This window comes from Geotrypetes seraphini, chromosome 16, assembly GCF_902459505.1.
Source record: "Geotrypetes seraphini chromosome 16, aGeoSer1.1, whole genome shotgun sequence".
NCBI classification, from domain to species: Eukaryota; Metazoa; Chordata; class Amphibia; order Gymnophiona; family Dermophiidae; genus Geotrypetes; species Geotrypetes seraphini.
This window is the reverse complement of record NC_047099.1, coordinates 9,449,032-9,460,359: the sequence shown is the minus strand read 5'-3', so window position 1 is coordinate 9,460,359 and position 11,328 is coordinate 9,449,032. Positions and strand designations below refer to the sequence as shown.

At 41.4% G+C, this 11,328-nt stretch overlaps 1 protein-coding gene across 1 annotated transcript; it reads right to left on the bottom strand.

Moving 5' to 3' along the window:
• Positions 1-3,075: 3,075 nt before the first annotated feature.
• LOC117349587 (olfactory receptor 1509-like) lies at positions 3,076-5,329 on the bottom strand. The gene is made up of 2 exons (XM_033923176.1): positions 4,427-5,329; positions 3,076-3,132 (listed from the first exon to the last, which is right to left on the bottom strand). The coding sequence occupies exons 1-2, from the start codon at positions 5,327-5,329 to the stop codon at positions 3,076-3,078; spliced, it is 960 nt and encodes a 319-aa protein (XP_033779067.1).
• Between the last annotated feature and the right edge of the window lie 5,999 nt (positions 5,330-11,328).

Below are 11,328 nucleotides of genomic sequence, written 5' to 3'. Positions count from 1 at the left end.
CTGGAAACCCTAGTCTTTCTAATGTTGCACAGTAGGAGAGAAACTGGATAGAATAAATTGAGGTCCCTTTGTGTCATGTGCTACATTTGCAAATAAGGTAACATCCACTCTTAGGTATCATTCTTTAAATTATGTTTTTTTTGACCCGTCTCGATTGGTTCATTTTTTATCCCTAAAACACCTTGAAAATGAGGGAGAAAAGTAATTTTGTTTTCTTCAGCTTCTTGTTTTATTTTCATTATTGAAAGTAATTGTTTGTATTGATATGTCTTAATCACACTTTCTGTACAAGATCTTATGCTTGAAAATTATTTTGAAATCTTATAAATAAATAATTTTTTTTAAAAAGGGTAACATCCACTCAAAACTGAGAGATATGCAACAATTGGCTTCCACTGCTGCATTTTTAGCATGAAAATTATTTTCAGAAACAGGCAAAATGAAAAAAAAATAAAAAAAAAAATTGCATTTTGTGGGTACCTTAAATATTTTGATCATATATGCCTTTTCAATTAGCACCTGCCCATTACTGTGCAAATGGGAAAAAAGAAATCCCTCCTTCATTTACTGTAATGCTTGTACTAAAATTTAAGGTATTCTTCTTTAAGTGTCCTAGGTCAGACAGAAGTGCACCAGCCCAAAGTTACAATGATCTAATCTAATCCTTAGGTTTGTATCCCGCATCATCTCCGCGTTCGTAGAGCTTGACGCGGTTTACAGTAGGAGAAATAGGAAGGAACTACAACATAGGGTTAGAGGTAGAAGTGTGAAGAAAATTTAGAGGACTTGGGATGCCAAGATATAAGAGTTTCCTTGATTCCTAAGTTGGAGGGAGACTTACATTTTTTGAGAAAAGCCAGGTTTTCAGATGTTTGCGGAAAACTTGGAGAGAGCTCAAGTTCCGAACAGGGGAGGTAAGGTTGTTCCAGAGCTCAGTGATTTTGAAGTGGAGGGAGGTCCCTAGCTTTCCTGTGTGGGAAATGCCTTTTAGCAAGAGGAAGGATAGTTTTAATTTGTGGGAGGATCTGGTGGTATTAGGGTTTGAGGAATTCCAAGAAAGAGGGATAAAGGGAGGGAGGATACCATATAGGATTTTGAAAGTTAAACAGGCGCATTTATAGTGGACCCTGGCGATTATCGGAAGCCAGTGGAGCTTGGCCAGGAGCGGGGAGACATGGCCAAATTTACTTTTAGTGAAGATGAGCTTGGCCGCGGCATTCTGAATCCGTTGGAGTCTGTGGAGGTTTTTCTTAGTTAGGCTTAAGTAGATAGAGTTGCAATAGTCCAATCTGGAGAGGATGATGGATTGGACAAGGAGGGTAAAATGTTTTTGATGGAAGTAGGATCTAACTTTCCTCAGCATGTGAAGGCTGAAAAAGCATTTTTTTTTACCAAGGATTGGAGGTGGTTATTGAAGGACAATGTGGAATCAATGATGATGCCCAAGACCTTGCTTGAGAACTCAAACTGCAGTGAGGAGCCAGAGGGTAGTAGGTGATCTAGTTTTGGACCTAGCCAAAGAAGTCTTGTTTTGGACTCATTCAATTTCATTTGCACAGTGTGAGCCCAGGATTGTAGGTTCATTATACAAGAGGATATGTTCTTAGACAGGTCGGTGAGGTTCGAATCGGTCTCGAGGAGGACGAGGATGTCGTCTGCATAAGTGTAAATTGTTTCAAGGGGGGATAGGTGGAGGAGTTTTAGGGAGGACATATAGATGTTGAAAAAGATAGGGGATAGTGGAGAGCCTTGTGGGACTCCACAATTCGGTTTCCAGGGGGAGGATGAGGTGCCATTCATGTTAACAATGTAAGAACGAGAGTGGAGGAATTTAGAGAACCAACCTAGGACTGTGGAGTTGATACCTATCTCAGAGAGTTGGTAAACAAGAATATCATGGTGAACAACGTAGAAAGCAGCAGAAAGGTCAAATTGTTGGAGGACGGCGAACTTGTTTCGAGAGTGAAGTTCTTGAACCCTTGAAATCAGGGAAGACAGTAGGGATTCGGTGCTGAAGTTAGGACGAAAGCCATATTGATAGGGTAAAAGAATAGAGAATCTCTCTAAGTATGATGAGAGTTGGGAAAAAAGGGGAACCCACTCACCTCTCCTGCACGTACAAAGCTTTGAGGTTTAAGTCTACAATGGTATGAACAATTCTCAGGCAAAGCACCTGAGTTTGTCGTGCTACACCTGGTGATGGGGGAGAAGTCCTCAGGTCACTTCAGGTCCTTGCTGGACATCTCAGGTGCATGGAGCTCTCTGAACTCTAGTGAGGTTCTTGTGACAGATGCACTGGTGCAGAAGGCGACTGGAGCTGCCCAAACACGCAGCTCTTCCCAGAAGCGTCCAATTGAAGAATGTTGTCAGGCGCTGTTGTCCAATGAAAATCAAGGATTTTATTTCTTTATTTTCACTCGCTCTTTGCGTGGGAACTCAAAAATCAAACAAGGCCTGGGGAAATTTGGTTTTAATTTTGGACTTGGCTTTTATTTCAGATTATTAGCACCGCAACAAATAGGGTTCCAGGTATTATTGTCACATTTTGTAAAAAAGTACACTCTGGCATGAAAGAGATACATACAATCATTTGCATTTTAAATCACCCAGCTCCTTGAATTACACATAGGTCTCTACCCAAGAGAGTTGACCGCCTAGGTTGCACCAGAGGCAACGGAAGAAATAACTTGTCTAAGATCAGAAGCAGTGATGGGATGTGTACCCTGATTTTCAACTTGGGCCCTCTTTTACTAAGGTGTGCTAAGCGTTTTAGCATGTGTTTAGCGCATGCTAAATCAACGTATGTGCTAACCGCTTATGCATCCATAGGATAACATGCACGCGTTAGCGTTTAGCACGTGATTAGCGCACACCAATAGTTATGCGCTAAAAAGCATAGCGCACCTTAGTAAAAGAGGGGGTTGGTGTTTGAACTCTGAAGTTATTGCTTCCCCCTTAGGACCAAAGCATTGTTACCCTGAGCGATCCCTGTTCTAGTCTCCTTGGTTTCTACCAGACCTTGGTCTTACATCGGAAGAAAGAAGGGAGCACAAGATCTCACTTACCCCCCATCTTTTACAAAACCGTAGCATGGTTTTTAACGCCAGCCTTGGTGGCAGTTGCACAGTAAAGGGGGCAAGGGGGGAGGTCCGTCCCAGGTGTCATCTTGCTTGGGGCACCCACCTCCTCTTCGCCCCCCCTTTTCCACTCCTCTTCCTGCTGCGTGCATCCCCCTTCCCTTCCCCTGTACCTTTTTAACTTTGGTGCAAGCGGCCGCCAACGTGCTGACCGTGTTGGCTTTGGCGCTCTCTCTGATGTCACTTCTGGGACCTGCGCCTAGGAAGAGACATCAGAGAGAGTGCTGAGGCCGATGCGGGCAGTAAGTTGGTGGCTGCTCACGCCGAAGTTGAAAAGGTACAGGGAAGGAGCGGGAAAGAGGGTGAGGAGGGGTGTCGCTCACCCTTTCTACGCCACTGTGTACCGTAACAGCTTCAGTGCTCCTAGATATTCTATGAGCATTGAAGCTGTTACTGCTATGGCCGACACTAAAAACCATGCTACGGTTTTGTAAAGCGAGGGTATAAATTTAACAGCGACATTCAGTAATACCCCCTCCTCTTTCCCTACCTAGACCAGCTTTCTTGCCTTTTCTTTCTTAATAAACAACTATACTAGGAGATGAAATAAAGAATCTTCAAAAAATGTTATACTATACACTTCTCCCTCCGTATTTGCGGTTTCAGCAATCGCGGTTTTGATTATTCGCGGGTTTTTAGCTTGCTGTCTCCTCCCCCCCCCCAAATTACATCAGCTTGCATAGAGAAATTGCCGATTCCAAGCGTTTACAGAGAAAAATCATCGATTCCCTGCACTTTCTTCACCGCGTTTTGCCTCTCCTTCAGGAACAGGCCAGGTCTTCCACCACGTTATTCACGGTTTCACCATATTCACTTGGGTTTTTAATAGAAAACAGCATTTTTTTCTGTATTCGCGAATACAGAGGGAGAAGTGTAGACAGATAAGAAAACTTACGCATTAGAGAAGGCAAAGGCTACCACAAAGATTGCAGGATTTGTCTTAAAAAGACACCACTTAAAGAATTGATGAAAAATGAATGCTAAGGAACACAGGATTGTAAAAATCGCAACTTAAGAATCTCAGGAACATGTGACAGAAATGCAACAAAAATATTAATTCAGTTTCCGTCCACATGTTTCATTTTATCGAAATAAAAATAAATATTGAGATTTAAGAACCTGTGATGAACTCAAGGTGGAGTTATAGCTCATTATTGTACCAAAGTTTCTCCTCAAGAGACAAAATCTTTCTTTAAAAGCAACAGTTAAGTCCAGATCAATTCTGTTCATTCCTACCTCTGATTTCACATCTTCTGTGTCCCCTGAGAAGCTGCCTTCTTTCCCCTCAGTTTCTTTATGGCTGTTTTCACTTCCTCATTTCTCAGAGTATAGATGATGGGATTCAACAAAGGGGTGATGACGGTGTAGAAAACAGAGACCACTTTGTCGGCTGCGAAAGTCATCGAGGGCCTCATGTAGATGAAGACACAGGGGGCAAAGAACAGAGTGACAACCGTGAGGTGGGAAGCGCACGTGGAAAAGGCTTTGCGTCTCCCGTCAGCTGACCGAATCTTTAAAATGGTGGAAAGGATGCCCGTATAAGAGGCCAGTAAAATCACAAAGCAGCTCACTGAGATCATTCCACTGTTGGCTATCATCACGATTTCAATGATGAAGACGCTGGAACAGGCCAACACGGACAGCGGATGGACATCACAGAAGAAATGGTTTATTTTATTGGGTCCACAGAAGGGCAGTTGGAATGTTAAAAGGGCTTGCGTGAATGAATGTGCAAAACTGGCCACCCAGGTAGAAGCCACCAGTTGGAAGCATACTCTCCTGTTCATTACTGTGGTGTATCGCAGAGGGTTGCAGATGGCAACATAGCGGTCATAAGCCATTAGGGTAAGGAGAAAACACTCTGTCCCTGCAAAAAAATGCAAGAAAAACAACTGGGTGATGCACTCATTGAAAGAAATGGTTTTGTGCTTGGATAGGAGGTCAACTAGTGACCTGGGGACAGTGACCGTCGCATAACATAAATCCAGGAAGGATAAGTTGCTGAGGAAGAAGTACATGGGAGAATGCAGGCGAGGATCCACATGAACAGTCACCATGATCAGGAGATTCCCGCATATGGTGAGCAGGTACAGAGACAGAAACGCCACAAAAAACACGATCTGTAACTCTGGAGTGTTTGAGAGTCCCAGGAGGGTGAATTCTGTGACCTTGGTTCCATTCTTGTCTGCCATATTTATTATACTGTATATTATCTAGAAAGAAACATAAAAAGCACAACCATGCATAAAATACATCAGAACTTGTTCAATGCAAAGTGACTAACCAAACATATTTTAACCAGTGATATGGTCAGGGTTGGTTATTGCCACATAAGATAATTCACGAGCCATCGATCAGTATAAATTCAACAGTATATACAATTCAACCAACAATTATAATATTGGGAGTCGTCTTGGACCAACATCTGACCATGAAAAAACAGATAGATGCTGTGGTACATAAGGGTTATTACACGTTATGGAAATTGTGTACAATCAGACCCTATTTTGAGTTTTCTGCTTTTAAACTTTTAGTACAATCTTTGTTATTGAGTCTTTTGGATTATTGCAACATTGTAAACTTAACAATCCCTAAGAAAGACATGGTTAGACTTACATTGATTCAGAACACAGCGGTTAGAATGATCTATTGTCTTAAAAAGTATGACCATGTAACTCTATTCTATTGTGAATTTCATTTGCTTCCAACGGAGACGCGTGTTCTGTTTAAGCTGGGTTGTTTTTGCTATAAGGTTATGTATGGTACCGCTTCGTCTTACATGGCTAATAGATTTTCTTTATATAGTAGAAGATCTCATACCCTGTTTACTTTTCCGTAAGTACAAGGCTGTAAAAGCAAGAAATCTCTTGACCATACTCTAGCATTTCAAGCGGCTTCCCACGATAGAGAATTTCGATCGTTATTGCTCGGAGCTTGCTCCTGTAAACATTTTAGAACCCAATTAAAAACTCATCTTTTTAAAAAAATACTTGGTCAAATAATTTTCCTGCCTTTATCAAATTGTTTTTCATTTATAATCTTTTATAAACCGCGTAGAACTTATGATTATGATGTTATGTTATGTTATTTATTTATCTATTTTTCACGCTGGTATCATAAGCAGCTTCCCAACAAAATATATGCACAAATGACTGTATACACAAAGGCCCTGATTCTTTGAAGTCTGCCTAACTTAATCAAAAAATAAGCTTAATTTTTCCCGATATTGCCACTCAATACCTCAAAATCGACTTCCATTAGACTTAATTGAAAGTTAGGCACCTAACTTGAAAAACTCAATTCTATAAAAAATAGGCACCTAGCCCAAAGCGTCTACACTACAAGTGGGCATGGTTGGGCGAATCATGGGTGTGTTTATGAGTTAGGCACCTCTTTGTGAATTAGGTGACATTAGGCTCTGATATCAGGGCCAAAATTGAGGCGAAGAAAACCCTGGCATAAATTGGAGACACCTAAATGTTAGGATGCTGAGTGCTGCCTAAGCACACTTAGGCAACACTAAGCATGATTCTAAGTTTTAAGAACATAAGAATAGCTTTACTGGGTCAGACCAATGGTCCATCAAGCCCAGTAGCCCGTTCTCATGGTGGCCAATCCAGGTCACTGTACCTGGCCAAAACCAAAAGAGTAGCAACATTCCATTCTACCGATCCATGTCTTACCCAATAACAGGCTATGGACTTTTCCTTCAGGAAATTGTCCAAACTTTCCTTAAAACCAACTACGCTATCCGCTCTTACCACATCCTCTGGCAACGTGTTCCAGAGCTTAACTATTCTCTGAGTGAAAAAATATTTACTCCTATTGGTTTTAAAAGTATTTCCCTGTAAATTCATCCAGTATCCCTTAGTCTTTGTAATTTTTGATGGAGTGAAAAATCGATCCACTTGTACCCGTTCTACTCCACTCAGGATTTTGTAGCCTTAAAGCATATCTCCCCTCAGCTGTCTCTTTTCCAATCTGAAGAGCCCTAACTTGTTTAGTCTTTCCTCATACGAGAGGAGTTCCATCCCCTTTATCATCATGGTCACTCTTTTTTGAACCTTTTCTAGTGCCACTATATCTTTCTTGAGATAAGAGACCAGAATTGAATGCAGTACTCCAGGTGAGATTGCACCATGGAGCGATACAGAGGCATTATAACATTCTTAGTCTTGTTAACCATGCCTTTTTTTAATAATTCCTAGCATCTTGTTTGCTTTTTTTGGCTGTCGCTGCACTTTGGGCAGAAGGTTTCATCATATTGTCTACAATGACACCCAGGTCCTTTTCTTGTTCGCTCTTACCCAGAGTTGCACCTGACATTCTATACTCCTGTTCCTTGTTCTTTCTGCCTAAATGCATTACTTTGCACTTTTCCACATTAAACTTCATCTGCCATTTCTCTGCCCAGTTCTCTAACTGACACAAGTCACTCTGGAGTTCAAAAAGATACGGAAAAAACCAGGAGTTTCATATATACTGGCACAACTGTGTATGATACCGAGTTGTTCCGACCTATGACATTTTATTAGGAGAAAACCATCCTCTTGACACCTCCCACCCCCGGTCTCTAGTAGCGTACAGGGCCCCAATTCCCAGCACAAACAGTAGTGAATTCCATCCTGTTACAGTACAGTCTCTCTCTTTTCTCATTACCCCTCATCTAATAATGAACCTAGAAATATGAGGGCAGATAAAGGGAAAAAGAGAGAAGGAAGAGGAAAAAAGAGAAAGAAAGAAGGAAAAAAACCTGTAGAGATGAATCCTAGGGCTGATGGAGTGTTTTAGGTTTCAAAAGCATCTTTGAATAAGAAAGCTTTAAGACCTGATTTAAACCTAGAGGCACAGTGCTATTATCTAAGGTTGATAGGGAGGGACTTCCACAATGTAGGTGCTACAACAGAAAAGATAGTTTTACGGGTAACGTCGCATACTATTTGGCACATGGAGGGAATTGTAAGAAGATATTGTTGAGTGGATCGAAGCATCCTTGAGGAACTATATGGTGTCAGAAATCTGTCCATGAATGATCGGATTGTACCTTCTGCTCTATTGACGTTACTGTTCTGTCCTGCCTCTTAACTGGAGTTCCTTTCTTGTTCTCTTCTATTTCATAACTGTAAACCACTTTGTTGTACCAAAAAAGCCATGACCATAAACCTCTGGTGCCACCATCCCACCCACTGTGCCATGGCCGCCGCAGGGAAGATAATGCGGAGTGATTTTGCATCCTTATCTCCCTTGGCCTGTGTGACTATCCTCATCAGAACTTAAAGACCGTTTTTTAATCTGCATTTAGCCGTTTGCATTATTGTACATATACTGTACATTTTATTGCACACATCTCTGCACCATTATTCAAATAAATTGTATATCAAGATCAACTGTTCCATGTTTTTTTGTGTTTTGCTTTGTGGTTGTTTTTGTGGAATGACCTCAATGAATTCGTACTTTCCCCTAGAATCTCACCTTATCACGAGCCACAAATTCCATCCTCTTCTGAAGACTTTCTCCATTCTTTAAACTCATGAAGAGCATGGCCAACACTGTCCCTATTTGCAAAGAAACTCAGCATTCCACTACTCTAAGGAAGGGACTCTCTTTGATAGACAGGATTCCCTCTGACGCCAGGGGCTGAAAAGATCAAATGCATGATTCACATAGGATCTTTTGATGTAGTTAATTTTGTTAAACTTTACCCTGTTCATCTTCTCATAAAATCTGAAGAACATAGTTCCAGATCAGGAGTTTGTTATTAATCGCACTGACTTTGAATCCCCACAGGACCATAACGTACAGAGTAAAATATAGTAACTGCATGGATCATTCCAGTGCAGTAACTTCCTTAGCAGAATGGGAACGTGGACTCATACTGATAAACCACTCTCATAGAAAAAAGGGTAGAGAGAAAAGTGAGCTGGAGTTGGAGGTGAAATATGAGGGAAATAGCGGTCTGTGTACAATTGCTTACCTTGTACAGAAACCTAAATTCTTGTGGTCTTCAAATTTCCCTGAAAATGAAACACAATTATGAGTTCATGTACTGATATGAACTAATCACTGTAAAATGATGAGATAGTTAAATAGAGACCTGAGTGTTGGGAGCAGTGCAGTGCATTCAGCGTGCCGGCCTGCGCTAAAAGCCGTTATCATGGTTTTGTAAAAGGGGGGTTTAGTTGGGTAGGCAAGATTCTAGTAGCTAGATGTTATACTGCTGTGTAGATGGATATTAGACTATAAAGACATGATAGGTTGAGATTATAGACAGATTACAGACAGTATAGAAATTGTATGTTGGTAGATGATGCAAACAGTGCTAGAGAAATGTTCTAGAAAGAATGTTTTTAGATGGCACTTCACTCTTACCCTGCCCTGATGAGCAAGCTTTGCAGACTTCCTTCACTTGGCTAATATGAAATTCTAGTCTGACACAAGAGAGAGAAAGGCTACCTGAAAACCAGTTGTCTTGACGCAGTGATGCAGATATAAACCCACAGACATAAGGCTAGATAGAAGTCAAGTGATTTGAAGAGTAAGGTATTTTCCCTGGAAGACACAGGCCTACAAATTAACACGCAACTCAAACATTAAATAAAGCTCTGTACGTACGGTTGACTCCCAAGTTCTTCTGAAAGCTCGGGAAGGGACCTATGCAAGACTATCCTTTCTTCACAACCTTCACAAAAGTCATAGTAAGCCGAATTACTTAAACACTTTGAGAACCCTCGAGGCCAAATTCTCTAGAGTACCTCAGCAGCTGCAGACTCAACAAACAGCACAATAAACCAAACTTTGTGCAATCCACTTGGGCAAAAGTTACTTAAGTCGTTCAAAGGAATAAATAAACTCAATGGCAATTGTCAGCCATTGCCCAAAATTTGTGTTATATCACATTTCTCAAATGCAGGACAGGGAGACAGCCATTTACTTGGGGTCATAGTGAAGACATCAATGTTTTAAATAATGTCTATCTTTAATATTACTACAATGAAGTAGTCTCATGTTCATTCTTGCTTAGGGAGCTTCCCTTGAACCTCAATTATAATCAGTATTTGAAAAGTGAGTAAATGTGGCTGATTTACAGTCCTTACAATGATGAAAAATAATGTCTGCTATAGAGGACAACTCTGTGCAATAAATGTGAATTAGACTGCAAAATCTTGGATAATGAAACGTGTCTGTGTACCTTACACTCAAGCAATGCTTCCTAGCTGGATGCCTTGATGCCACCTAAAATTAAACATTTGCTAAGACTGAATTCCTTATCTTCAAGTTTTCATTAAAATTTGATTCCATCGCTTATCAAAACTTCTAAATCTGCCTCTCTCCTTTCTCCGTTCTTTATTTCAGTGGATAATGCTCTCTTCCTCCCTGTCTCATTGGCACACAATCTCGGGGGCATCTTTCACTCATCTCTTTCCTTCTCTTCATATATCCAATGCACCACCAAAACTTGTCGCTTCTTTCTATACAACGTCACTAGAATCCAGATTTTCTGAGCACGCTGCCAAGAGCCTCATCCAAGCTCTCGTCGCTTCTCGCCTGGATTACTGCACCTTGCTTCTCTTAAATAAGAACAAAAGAATATAAGAACATAAGAACTGCCACTGCTGGGTCAGACCTGTGGTCCATCGTGCCCAGCAGTCCGCTCCCGCGGCGGCCCTTAGGTAAAGGACCAGAGCCCTAACTGACTCTAGCCTTACCTGTGTATGTTCTGATCCAGCAGGAACTTGTCTAACTTTGTCTTGAATCCTTGGAGGGTGTTTTCCCCTATAACAGCCTCCGGAAAAGCGTTCCAGTTTTCTACCACTCTCTGGGTGAAGAAGAACTTCCTCACGTTTGTACTGAATCTGTCCCCTTTTAACTTTAGAGAGTGCCCTCTTGTTCTTTCTACTTTGGAGAGGGTGAACAACCTGTCTTTATCTACTAAGTCTATTCCCTTCATTATCTTGAATGTTTCAATCATGTCCCCATTCAGTCTCCTCTTTTCAAGGGAGAAGAGGCCCAGTTTCTCTAATCTCTCACTGTATGGCAACTCCTCCAGCCCCTCAACCATTTTAATCACTCTTCTCTGGACTCTTTCGAATAGTACCATGTCCTTCTTCAAGTACGGCGACCAGTGCTGGACGCAGTATTCCAGGTGGGATCGCACCATGGCCCGGTACAGCGGCATGATAACCTTCTCAGA

What these genes read in the sequence shown, in the direction of transcription:
- LOC117349587 (XM_033923176.1), bottom strand. Translation starts at nt 5,329, where the DNA reads ATGGCAGACAAGAATGGAACCAAGGTCACAGAATTCACCCTCCTGGGA. An exon ending in TGAAAACAGCCATAAAGAAA is followed by an intron (nt 3,133 to 4,426) that starts CTGAGGGGAAAG and finishes CCCCCTTGCCCC; the next exon opens with CTTTACTGTGCAACTGCCAC.